The 13,887-nt window shown below is 37.6% G+C and overlaps 2 protein-coding genes across 2 annotated transcripts; both read right to left on the minus strand.

Moving 5' to 3' along the window:
* Positions 1-1,256: 1,256 nt before the first annotated feature.
* LOC133333853 (ecdysone-induced protein 74EF-like) lies at positions 1,257-2,228 on the minus strand. The gene has a single exon (XM_061542164.1). It carries the CDS (start codon positions 2,226-2,228, stop codon positions 1,257-1,259), a length of 972 nt encoding a protein of 323 aa, XP_061398148.1.
* On the minus strand, positions 2,027-3,905 carry LOC133333852 (transcription factor Sox-2-like). The gene has a single exon (XM_061542163.1). It carries the CDS (start codon positions 3,894-3,896, stop codon positions 2,232-2,234), a length of 1,665 nt encoding a protein of 554 aa, XP_061398147.1. The 5' UTR covers positions 3,897-3,905; the 3' UTR covers positions 2,027-2,231.
* Positions 3,906-13,887: the final 9,982 nt, after the last annotated feature.

A 13,887-nucleotide genomic window follows, 5' to 3' on the forward strand; every position in this document is an offset into this window, starting at 1 on the left:
ACTTATAAACATAGATTTGTTGTGGTTGTTGTTTGTCGTTTTCGAAAAACTAATTACAATTAACAAAAAATAAAATGATATATCCATAATAATAATAATTAATTATTTAATAATAATAATAGTAATAATAAGTGTAGTTTGTTTTATGTTGTATTTTTTGTTTGTTTTTGTTTTTTTATCATATATATAGTAATAATCATATAATAATTATGAAATATAATTAACATTTTTTATCACACATTTTACAAATTATATTTTTTTCTTGTGATTTTTTATTCGAAATGTATTTTGTTTGATAATTTTACAGGGTTTTTTTTTTTTTGAGAAATTTTTTGTTTGTTTGAGAGAGTGTGTGTGAAGAGGAAGATGAGGCGGAATGTTGTTTTGGTTGTTTTTTGTTTTTTTTTTTTTAATTTATTTTTTTGTTAGTTTAATTTACAAATAGTTAATTTTTTTATGTCAGTTCTTTTTTTGCTTGTGTGACTATTTTGTTTCAACAAAAAGAAAGGGAGGTGTTCCTAGACGTCGGATGAAAAAGCCAGCGGCAAAGGAAAATTTTTAGATTTTTTTGAACACACCTTAGAGGTCCTCTAGGCTTATATTCAGGACCTCTATGATAATAAAAATTGGAGAAAAAATTCATTTTCAAAAAAAAAAAAAAATCGGAGTATCTCCCCTTAGAGGACTGACTTCGGAACAGATTGATTTTGCCGACGGATATTTGAAAATAATTTCTAATATTTTTTTCTATTTTGGACTCCTAAGTTTTTTCTGCTGTTGATGAGATTTTGTGTGATTTTTTTCTGCAGTTGTTTTTGTTTTTTCCTCTAAAAGAACGTTGAGTAGAGGAGGAGAAGTGAATTAACTATCGCTGGTTGTTCTACTTCGTGACGTTGTTGTTTTTGTTGTTAAACTATTTAATTAATTTTCTAAATATTGTACGTATTTTTTATTTAATATAGTATTTTATTACTAACTTTATTTAATAATTTTTTGTTTTATACACAATGGGTTGTTTTTTTGTTTAAACTATTTGTTTTATATTCCATTTTAAGGGGAATTTGGTTGTTTGAGGGGGGTTGTTTTTAGTTTTTGTTGTTGTTGGTTTTTTTACATTAGAACTAATGTCAAGAACTAAGTTGATTTATTTTTTTATAAATTTTGTTTTTTTTTTTTTAAATTAAATTTATTTAAAGTTAATTTAAAATTAAAGTTGGTTGTTGTTGTGGGGAGGGGGAGTTTGAAAATGCGACAATTTACAATGTGGATATATCCAACAGTCCTGTTGCATCGTGCGGATGATGATGGTGATGTGGATGGTGATGATGATGCGAAGGATGGTGGTGATGCGGATGATGATGAGCGGCCGTTGCTAGCGATGCATACGGCAAGTGGGCCAAATGATGATGTGGATGATGGGCATGACTGCTCGCTTGGTGGGCATTCTGCAGCAAAGACAGGGATCCACCAGCACTGGCATCTGACATACTGAAACCATTGTTGTCCACAACCACACTGCCACCGACGCCGCCGGCCGTTAGCCGACCCATTATGGCTGCTGAGGTCACGACTGTAGCACCGCTACCGCAGCTGTTATCGCCGGACGCTTGCACTTGATAGCCAGTCAAGTTGTGGTGATGCAGGGCCGCCGGTGAATGCGAGGGCAAAGAATGGGCCGATGAGCGGCTGCCTCCTCCTGATGAGCCCACCGAGGCAATGGGACTCAAGCGGCCCTGGCCATAGGCGGCATTGTGCATGGCCACCAAGGATCCCCGGCCACTCTCACCACCTTCCAACGTACCTGATGAGCCCAGCTGATGATGCTGTTGCAGATGGGAGGACAACAATTCGGCGGATTGCTGTAAGTGATGCGAGGAACTCTCATCAAGTTGCTGGTGTTGTTGCTGCTGCTGCTGGTGATGGTCATCCGCTAAATGCATTTGCTGCTCATGTTCATCCTGCTGCTGCTGCTGATTGAGCAACAAACGTTGATTAATGTGGTGGGAGCTGGAAGAATTTGACGTCGAGGACGACGAATTATTGGACGAGGACAACGTGGGGGCAGGAGGTTGTTGTTGGTTGTTGTTGTTTTGTGTTAGCGATAAGCCACAGGGCGTACTCTCAACAGCCACCGACGACAACGACGACGGCGCTACACTTCTTGAAACCATGGGCAGCGTTGCTGTTGTTGTTGCAGCTGTTGAGTGAGCTCCAAATGCCGTTGCCATTTCTCACATATGGGCCAATGGAGCCATGGAACGCATCGACTGCTGATGATGGTGGTGGGCGGCGGCCGCTTGATGCTGTTGCAATTCGGGCGAACTATTCTGATAGTGCATCAAGTTGCGTTGATGATGTTCCGCTGCAGCGGCTGCCGCCGCGGCCGTCACTTGCATATTGTCGGACAGGTGATACATGTTCATCAGGTGATTCAGTTCGGGCTGTTGGCCACCCAAATATTCACGTTTCAAGACATGATTATTGTTGTTGGTAATGACAGCGGCGGCGGCGGCGGAATTTTGTTGTTGCTGCTGCTGTTGTTGTTGCTGCTGTGACGACTGGGAGCTGTGCATCGGACTGGGTGAGACGGGTTCGGATTTGACGCTGGAATCGCTGGGACTGTGACTTTGGCAGGAGACTTGAGAACCAGGTTGGCCGGAGGAAATGCCGTAAGGTGAACCGGGCTGGGGTTGAGCGCTTCCTGTGCCATAGGGTGAGCCGGGCTGTTGCACATTGCCGTAGGGTGAGGTCTGACCGCCCGACACTGTGCCATACATGCCATAGCCGGAGCCGGCATTCATGTAATTGGCAGCGGCAGCAGCCTGATGCATTTGACCCATATCGTAACGATGATAGTTGCCCATGTAGGCACCGTGTTGGCTTTGATAGGCAGCAGCTGCGGAGGGATCATGCATCATATAGCCATTGGGCATATAGCCGTTGGGAGCACTCATGGGATACATGTCCCGATTGACTCCCGCCGCTGCCGCTTGTTGGGCAGCCGATGAGATCGAATTAGCTGAACTGGCCCTACCCGCAGGTGGATTACCTTCCGAAGCCTGTAGCAGGCCACCAACACCCATTGGGTATTTCTCCTTGGTTTTGGTCAAAGTCTTTGTCTTGCGGCGGGGACGATATTTGTAGTCGGGATGTTCTTTCATGTGAACGGCTCTCAAACGTTTGGCCTCATCAATGAAGGGACGTTTTTCATTTTCCGACAAATCTTTCCATTGGGCACCGAGACGTTTGGAAATTTCTGAGTTGTGCATTTTGGGATTGTCGGAGGCCATCTTGCGACGTTGACCCCGAGACCAGACCATAAAGGCATTCATGGGCCGTTTGACACGTTCGGCGGCACTTTGAGCAGCTTTACTGGCACTGGAGGAATTGTTGTTGTTCAATTGACCACCATTGGAGCCACCACCTCCGGCGGAACTACCTCCCGAGCTGAGAGGTGTACTTTGGCCACCCATACCTCCCGAGGAGTGATGATGTGAATGATGGTGATTTTGTCCTGGCGAAGTCATGTGATGACTGCCGATGCTGGTGTGTGAACTTTGGGTGGGACTTAGATCACTGGAGCTGTGCAGTGGAGAACCGGAATGGTTTCCAGAACTACCATTCAATGTCTGGGCCATGCTATTTTGCAAAGAGCTGAGGACACTTGTGGTGCCGTTGGGAGTACTGCCAGCCTGACTGGCCAAGTGTGACGACATGTGATGTTGATGATGATGACTAAGATGGGATTGGGTCAAATGCGATTGGCCGAGATTCATAAGAGGTCCCAAAGCACTGTATGGAGAGGCGGCATGGCCGTGGAGGGCCGCTGAGGCATGATGTGGTGGCATTGTGGCATGTAGAATGCCACCTTTCATATCGGATTCCATGGTTAGCATAATGACGGAGTTGTGTGTAGGATTTTATTTTTTTAATATAAAGTTTTTTTTCGATTTTTATTTTTTTAATTTGGATGTTTGGCACTTTTTTGTAAGTTTTTTTTGGTATTTTGAATTTTTAGTTTTGAAAATAAAAAAAATAATTTGTTTTGCTGTTTGTTATTCTTCACATGGGGTCATTGTGTCAAATTATTTTTTGAATTTTTTATTTCAATTTTCATTCATAAATTTGATGTTGAGATTTTTTTATTTATTCCTTGTGAGTATTTGTAACACTTTTTTTCAAAATTTCTTGTTTATTTTTCAAAATTATTTTTTGCTGTTTGTTTTTATTCCGTGTTTTTTATTTTTATTGAATGTGTAATGAAAACAAATCTGGCGAATATTGTTTCGCTTATTATTTTGCACTTTTTTCTTTTGTTTATTTGTTTTATTCAATTTGTTGCTTTCATTCAATTTTTTTTCTTGTATTTCAATATCTTTTGTTACACAATAATAATAAAAATATTTTTTTTTGTGTTGCTCGGTATTTTAATAGATAAGTTCTTTTGCTTTTGTTTCAAAAGTGTTTATCTGCTGTTATTTTCTTTATTTATTTTGCTTTTTGTATTCTCTCTACGACATAAGTGTGCGACGCGCCGCTGTACGACATGAATCGCCGAATTACAAAACACAAATGATCTTTTCAAAACGTGATTTCCCGTAAATCCCGTGAAGGAAAACTCCGTAGTTCAATTCAAACTCACACACAGCAGCCAGCCACGCACACCGATATGCTGGCAAGCACACACAACACATACACATACGCACCAACCAACCAAACGTCGGCGACAACGATGCGGACAATGTTCGAAAGCTGCTGGGCTCTCTCTTGTAAGCGACCAGGCAGGCAGGCAGCGAGCGACACGCAACTAGAACCTTAACGGTATGGCACAAGGTTGTGTAGGGCTCAAACGCACATAAACACACACACACGGAGTGAGAGAGCTACGGCTGAGCGAATGTACGAGCGGTTAGAACGCGTTGTGTTGGATCGTCTCCCAGCCAACCAACAAACAATGTTGGTGGTAGGTTGTTACAACAAAGATTAAGTTTCGGCTGTTGTAAAGGTCAAAACGGATTCCGAACTTTTTTTTTGAATCTTGAAAATTTTTTTTTTTTCTTTTTAAAAATTTCTCTACAGTTTAAATTTTTCAGTTCCAACTAATTTTTTAACGCAACAACGACGATCTCCGGTTAAGAAAAAAATAAAAGCCCGCAATACAACGTTAAGCGACACGATACAAAAATACCTCCACACTGTACTAGATAGAGCACCTTTCTGTTGATACTCGCAGAGCATGAAACCTGTTCGAGGTGCTTGAAAGTCCAACAGAAGGTTGTGTGTTTGACTCAGCCGTAGAACTCTCATACAAACACAGGCAACAGAGGCAACCAACACTCGCCACACTAAACACCAATCACTACTCTCCATTTCCCATACGCAAGAGTAAAAGAGATAGCCTGTGTGTGTGCGTTCATACCTTTCCCAGTTGTTGTTGTTCCCATATGATGTGGTTGTTGCGTGTTGTTGCTGTATTGCCACTAACTCGGCCATAAATCATTTCAAACCCATGGTGGTGTTAGTAAAATGGGTTGGATTTTGCGCAGCATGATACCCTGGTTTGATGGTCGGCTCAGCCAATCACCTCTGAGAGAGAAAGAGATGTCAAGAGAGTTATGCACAAAAACTGCTATCCTACTCTGAAGTAAAAGCAAAACCGGTCTGTCGGTTGCTTGTATGCTGCCACATTCTGCTGGCAGTTTAACGAGCGAGCATAAATCGATTTTATGTTCGTCGGGTGGTATGTTTGCTTATGTGCAGCTCCCTCGGCCACTACTTTCTACAATGTACATATGTCTCTTGGACTGCTATAATTTTGGTAAGGGCTCCCAAAAAACCTCACACAGCACAGCACCCACTTTGGAGAGCAAAAATATTTACGCATTATAGCGAATATACACAGGACACGGGGTTGCCAAATTTCATAGCTGCCACCAGCAACAACAACAGCAAGCATCACAGACATCCAGTAAATCCTTAGCCGGCTAAACTCAAGTCTCTTACTCTCTCTCGTGCTCTATGTTTCGTTGGTTGGTTGAATGGTTGGGCGCCACATTCAAGCAAATGGAGGGGTGGGCGTTAAGTTTGCTTCATTCTGGGTGGATTTACAAATGGTGGTGGTGGCGATGGCACTTTATTGGACACACACACTTCCATGACAACATTCAGAACATTTTCGGTGGAGGAACTACTTGGCTGTTTTATAGCATTTCTGTACACAAGAAATATTCTCTGGGCTCTTCGTGGCTCTCAAAATATGTACATACATACTTTTTTAGGTATTGAGGAATTTCTGTATGCCACTCATCATCCGTCCGTCACACATAACATTTTGTGGACTTGTATATTGGACGCGCTTCTAGTAGAGATTTTTTTCCAGTCCGACACTTCTACTACTTATTACTACTTTTTTTTCAACCTCTACCTCATCTCCTGTACGTGGTTCTTAAAAATGTTTTTTTTATTCTTTGGTGTTTTTTAAACATTTCATAGGTGCCAAAATGAAAAAAAAAAACATTTGTTTGCTTCTAACGCATTACTTACTTCGTCGCATGGTGCAAATTGTTTGGGTACGTGAACGTGATACAACAACTTGCAAATCGCTGAAGGAAAAAACCAACGCGTGACGACAAGTACATGTTTTTATTAACTTAATGGAGGAATATATTAATACGTTGTGGACAAATGGAGGAAAATACTTTATGGGCAAATTGGTCCTTGCTTTGCTGTGTGGTGACGAACAGATTTCATGAGCATTACCGTCACCAATTAATTGAATTTATGTATATATTGACCAGGGTATTATGAAGCTCATGGAGATTTGCTTACAAAAAAGTTATCCCTAAGCTTTGAACTCTTGTGATGCACTGTTCTGCCGTCCTCCTCAGTACCTAAAAGTGAACATTTGAAACTAAAAAGTTAGCAAATGTGGATAATATTCTAAAATAACACAGTGAAGCTGAAAACACTCCATCATTCCTCTCTCTTGTCTCTGGAAACTTTAGACAGTATGAGAAATTCAATTAATAGAAATTATAAAAAAAGAAATCTGCAAAGCCTTGAGATTCACGACAAATTTTTCAACTGTTCCCTTCGCGGGGCTTACAATGTGGGTGACTACAAAATTTAGTTTCGATCTAGTTCACACACAATTCACAATCTATTTCAATTTCATTCTTGATGAAAGATCAAATAAGAAATGACTTTTTAAAGGACCATATGAATCGTTTATTTTGAAAGTGGTTTAAGTCCATATTTTCATATATTGAGATATTTAAAGGTTTGGGTTTTATTTGATTCAAAAATATTGTTAAGTGCTATTAATTTTGTTTGTCGTTATTTGCCCTTAAACATGATAGAATATAGGGTAAACGCACCTAATTCCGGCATGTACCAATAGTCGGCATCTGTCAAATAACTAAAAAAAATCCTATAACTAAATATCAAAACTACCTTGAATAATCTTCAATAACACTGCAACCTATCTCTGTATAAAATTTAATCGAGCTAAGTACATTTATTCAGTCAAAATTTGGCATTTTGTCAATGAGGTTTGTCAACACTAGCGATAATTCATGTTTCTTAAGAAAAAATTAGTGGGCATGTAAATTTCAAAAGACTTGTAACTATATAAAAATTGAATATTTTTAACATGGATCTTCTTCGTAATTGTAAAGAACATAGAGAAGAATACCATATAATTTAAAATTATTAAAAAATATTTATATACTTAGGAACAAACATTTTTAAGGTTTTGCTATAGTCGGCATATGGGTGAATAATAAGCACCTTTTTGATCATTTTGGCTCAAAATTGGAATTGGGGAAATCGGTTCAGTTTTAGATATAGCTTCTATATAGTTTCGCCCGATTTTAGGTGAATGGTATGCCAAAGTCCCTATATATCTTCAGATTTGCACGAAATTTGGCATAGCGTACTGAATTAAGTCTAGAATGACGTGTACTAAGTTTCGTGAAAATCGGTTCAGATTTAGATATAGCTCCCATATATAGTTTCGCCCGATTTTAGGTAAATGGTATGCCAGATTTGCACGAAATTTGGCATAGCGTACTGGATTGAGTGTAGAATGGTGTGTGTAAAATTTCTTGAAAATCGGTTCAGATTTGGATGTAACTCCGATATATAGTTTCGTCCGATTTTGGGTAAATGGTGCACCAAAGTCCCTGAAAATCATTCGATTTGAACGAATTTTGGCATAGCGTACTGAAATAAGTGTAGAATGATGTATGTAAAAGACCTTGAAAATCGGTTCATATTTGGATATAGATCCAATAAATATTTACGACCGATTTAAATGTAAATGGTTCACCAAAGTCCCTATATATCCTTCGATTTTCATGAAATTTGCCATAGCATAATGAATAATGAATGATGTGTGTAAAATTTCTTGAAAATCGGTTCCGATTTAGATATAGCTCTCATGTATAGTTTCGCCCGATTTTTGGTAAATGGTGCACCAAAGTCCCTATATATCTTTCGATTTGAGCGAAATTTTGCAGAGTATACTGAATTGAGTTTAGAATAACGCGTGTCAAGTTTCGAGAAAATCGGGCCGGATTCAGATATAGCTCCCATATATATTTTCGTCCGATTGAATGTAAATGGGGCACCGAAGTCCCTATATATCATAAAATTTGGCATATGGTATTGAATTAGGTCTAGAATGACGTGTGTTAAATTTCGAGATTGGTTGTGGACCTGAAACATTTTTAACCGAGATTTTATGGGCTTTATTCAAAGGAGCCCACACGTTTAAACTATTTTTTTTTCTTTCTGGGTCTTTCAGAACCGTGGATTTTTTAAAGAATATTTTAAGAAGCGTGAGTTTTTGAAATACATTTTATTACAACTCGGATAGAAGCTTGATATTTTTAAATAATTTAATTTTTGTCTTCTTGGCTAATTCTGGATTTTAAATGTCACATAAGTCGTTGGTGACAAGGGGATTTTTTCGAAAACCATTTTTCGAGGGCTAATATTAAAGTATTATTTTTCAAAGCCTATCAGAAGTTTTTTAAGAATATTTTTTCAACTCAATTGTTTTTAATTAAGAACACAATTTCGATAGGTATCAGATTTTTTAAAAGAATATTTTTAAATATATTATATATATTTCATTTCAAATTTAAGGGAACACCCTCCCCCCCCCCATTCTCAATTTTTTTTTACGATTTTAAATGGGCTGGTAAATTAATACCAATGCTTGTTAATTCTTGTAACTTTGCACATATATATTTGAAGATTCTAAAAGGAAGAAAAATAATTTACAACAAATTTTTGTTATTTTGTTGTTGTTGTTTTTTGTAGTTAATGAAAAGTCCTTATTTTGGATGGCGGGCATGATAACTCCTCACTGGAACATCGGAATCTGAAAATTCCAACGGTGTTAGAAAGAGTACATGCCTGGCTCTCGTATGAACTAGGATTATTGACTTCGTACAACAATTAACAAAATGACGCAACTTTGAATTTTATTTTGGACTACAAACTATGTTTAAAAAATTAGGAAGATCTTCACCGATTGGCTTTATCCAACAATGTTTCGAGAAAAATGCGTTTTAAGTTTGGGAATCACTCTTGCCGTCACATGAATCTGACACAATAAATCAGCTATATCTTCAAAAATTCTTGAGATTTTCACTTGAAATTTTTGTAGGGATATTCTAGAATTAAAGTAGATTGGAATTAAATCAACAAAAAAATACACCGAGAATGGGGGGTCCCCTTAATCTCTTACAAAATTTGATGAAGCAAATATAATATTTTGAGAATTTAATATATCAAAATAAAGGGGAACTGGTACACATTCGGCACTTTTTAGAGCTCTATATCTTAGTACTTATTCAACAGATATAAAAGCTTTATGTATGTTATTGTTCTCTGATACTTACTTATCAAAAACTCAGAAAGACAAATTCGCCGAATGTGCTCTTTCCCGGGGTAGCATCGGCATTTGGTCATATATATGTAATTTCGAACCATATTAAAGACACACTCAAAAACATTTTAAGGAAATAATATAGCACTATCTGTGTATGAGCGATTTAAGGTGTCAAACCTACTCCAAAGAAACTTTCGATATTGTTCAATCAGACTTCCATAAACATTATTTTTTATTTATTTTTATAAGAATATGCATTATAATTAATGACATTTTAATAATACTCTCTTACAATTTGTAAGAATACACGAAATATTTACGAAATTAAATGAAAGTATTACAAAAACATTATCGAAGTAAGATTATTAGCTAGAGATTTCAAACTTTGCGGCGGTTATATATTTGGACATTCGATACCAATTTGTGAAATTTGTGTAGATTAATTTCAACATCAAATTTCCATATGAGCATAGGTTTTGGTATTTTGAGCAACAGTATATGCCAGGAAGATAGTCAAAGGAAAAGCAAACAGCTCTTCTTAAAACTCCGTTTGGATTGGATGTCTTTTTCACATGGTTCGACTCCAAATTTCGGATGGTATCGTTATATTGGAACTATGTTAAAAATTGCATAGTTCCATATATTTCTGGGAGTATCTATTATTTGCGTAGGTTTTCTTCCCTCAATAACCCGAATTCAAAGATTACAGAAACTTTGATATAATACATTACAAATGCCTTAAATATGAGGGACATTAACTTGGGGACTATGGCAAAAATTGGACCTATATAAACAATTTTCCTGCGGGTATTTCATCGTTTGAGAAGAAGAAAAGTTTTATTACAGTAAATATTTTTTTGAAAAATACTTTTTTCAAAGTGGGTTGCAGCCGTGGACCTAAATTTAACTATTTGATCCAGGTTGCCAATCCCTCTCTAAAAACCTAAAATTCAAGCATCATTCTGGATATGCTGTGGACATTTTTTCTTAAGGTATACCAATCCATCTCTATTTCCTATGTTTAGTATTTTTGTATGGGTTCCTCCTTTCGTAAAACTATTTTTTTAATTTTCAAAATGTTCTTAAAGATTTAAGATTTATTTTTAGTGCCGTATTTTCCATTTTGCGTCCAAGATCGCCACTTTGCTTTGAATATAATTTCATTATCTGATATCCTATTGTCTGCTGCCACATTTTGGATTGTAATGTCCTTCCCTGTCTGGATCAGGAAATATTATTATGTTCATCGACCCAAAACCCCATGAGGAGTAATTGTTTGGGTGGGTGGTTGTCTGACCGACCTACCTCAATACTGATAATGATCCTACACAAAACTGAGCTTTTTGTTGTTAAATAGAACAAGTTAACAAGTGATGACTCTAACTGAATGAATAACTGACTGACTGACTGCTGAATTGTGAATGAATGAATTGAATGGGGAATAATAATGGCAGGGCATAAAATGAATGAATGAATGAATGAACCGTCCGACCGACCCAATCCAATGAAAAGGCAACGGATGCTACAACGTCATCGTCATCATTTTTACAACAAACAAAACAAACGAAGTTGTACAAAATCCTCGATTGAAAAGAAACAAAGTCAAGGTCATTGCAAAGAGTTTAATTGTTCGTTGTTGGAACAACAACAACAATGGCCCCCATATACAATAATAATGGCAACAGCAACAACAGTGGCACCAGCAATGACAATAACACACAATGGCGGCTGCGTTAGCTATGCCAAGAACCAACAGCAGCAGCGGCAGAAGCAACGAACAACGTTAGCGTAGGCATCGCCAAACGATGTTTATTGTCCTCCTCATCAGCCGCTGCTCTGAGGAGCATCACAAAAATGAAATAAACAACTCAAAAGCCCAAAATACAAACAGCAGCAGCAACAACAACAAAAAAGTTAACAACAAATTCCATATACATACCCTTTTTAACAATAGCAACAGCGACAAAAACAACAACAAAAGTCAACAAACGCTTTTCGTCGCATTCATTCAAAGTAGGTATTCTCGCATTGGCAAAAATACAACTCTGGCAATGACTGGTTGGGTTGTCTGGCTGGCTGAAACAAGTGAATGGTTTCGGCTGGAAAAACAAATGAATAGAGGACTGACGAACGCAGGGCCATCATCAGGCATGGAGGAGAGATGGGCACCTCTCATCTCAATAAAATACTGCCGGGTTGCATTATAATGGCAACCACGTCAGTCGAAGCAGCGTAGGACAATAACAGCAGCAACGTCATCGCCAACAACATTATTATTTGTTACCTCGCCAAATACAACAACAACAAAAACCCGGCAAAAAAAAGCAAATCTTGCAGCGTTTACATTTTGTAGGTTATGTTCGCTAATGTTTTGTTACTTTTTACAACAAAAGCTGAATATAAACAACAACAAAAAATTCTACACAATTTTGTTTTTATAACACTTGCCACTCACTCGCTCACACAAAAGAAAAGAAAACAAAACGTTAACTGTGGCGCAGGCATTGCCAAAAACGCCAACGCCAAACTTGGCTGGCATTGACGCCAGCGTCGTCGTCGCTGTCTTCTTCTTCTTATTATTTTTATTATAGAACAACAAAAAACGCATACAAAAGCGGAACATATAACGGTTGTAGACTTAGACGCCGCTCTAGAAACAAGAACAAAGCGGCCAAACAAAACAAAATTTAAATACAAACAAAAGAAAAAGGCGACAATTCAATAGCCATGAATGAGTGGAAAAAAAAAACAACAACAACGAAAAAACATTTCGCAGACTCACACATTCACACATCCTTAGAATGTCTTGCAGCAAGCGGGGGACAGCAACAGCAACGAAAAAAAAGAAATGTCATCCGAAAAAAACACGAATGGTAACATTCAAAAGACCAGGAAAAAAACAACAGCACAAAAAAATCATTCTTTTGTCAGCAAACAAATGGAGAACAAAAAATACAACAACAATTCAATGAAATCGAAATTCAATGCGTCTCGTGCGATGCGGCAGCAACAACAACAACAAACAAGGCTGGAGGAAACAGACATCACACATGAAACACAAAAAAAGGAAAACACATGTTACATCTATTCACACAAAAATCGGAGACGCAATGGCCTCCAATAATTCCGCTTTAGACAAAAAATAGCACTTGAGGAAGTGCAAACAGGACAGAGATAGAGAGTGAAGATATCCTTAAAATACTGACCTCGCATAAAAAGCTTTTTAAAAAATATGTCGTGGATTATTTTCAGATATAAGCGCGGATTTTTTAAAAATATTTTTTCAAGGACCTACATAGGCTGGTTTTGTTAAAACATATCTCCACGGTCCTACACAAGGCATGGCAATTTTTAAATAATATTTTTTCAGGGACCATCCAACAAAGGCGTGGATTTTTTAAAGAATATTTTTTCAAGGACCAATACAAGGCGTGGATTTTTTAAAGAATATTTTTCAAGGACCAATACAAGGCGTGGATTTTTTAAGAAATATTTTTCAAGGACCAATACAAGGCGTGGATTTTTAAGGAATTTTTTTTATTAAGAACCTACACAAGGCGTGGATTTTTAAGGAATTTTTTTATCAAGGACCTACACAAGGCGTGGATTTTTAAGGAATTTTTTTATCAAGGACCTACACAAGGCGTGGATTTTTAAGGAATTTTTTTTATCAAGGACCTACATAAGGCGTGGATTTTTAAGGAATTTTTTTATCAAGGACCTACACAAGGCGTGGATTTTTAAGGAAATTTTTTATCAAGTTCCTACACAAGGCGTGGATTTTTAAGGAATTTTTTTATCAAGGACCTACACAAGGCGTGGATTTTTAAGGAATTTTTTTATCAAGAACCTACGCAAGGCGTGGATTTTTAAGGAATTTTTTATCAAGAACCTACGCAAGGCGTGGATTTTTAAGGAATTTTTTTTATCAAGGACCTACACAAGGCGTGGATTTTTAAGGAATTTTTTTATCAAGGACCTACGCC

Source organism: Musca vetustissima, unplaced genomic scaffold, assembly GCF_032173495.1.
Source record: "Musca vetustissima isolate MV318-11 ecotype Yass unplaced genomic scaffold, APGP_CSIRO_Mvet_v1 utg9142, whole genome shotgun sequence".
In the NCBI taxonomy this organism is placed as follows: Eukaryota; Metazoa; Arthropoda; class Insecta; order Diptera; family Muscidae; genus Musca; species Musca vetustissima.

What these genes read in the sequence shown, in the direction of transcription:
- LOC133333853 (XM_061542164.1), bottom strand. Translation starts at nt 2,228, where the DNA reads ATGGCAACGGCATTTGGAGCTCACTCAACAGCTGCAACAACAACAGCA.
- LOC133333852 (XM_061542163.1), bottom strand. Translation starts at nt 3,896, where the DNA reads ATGCTAACCATGGAATCCGATATGAAAGGTGGCATTCTACATGCCACA.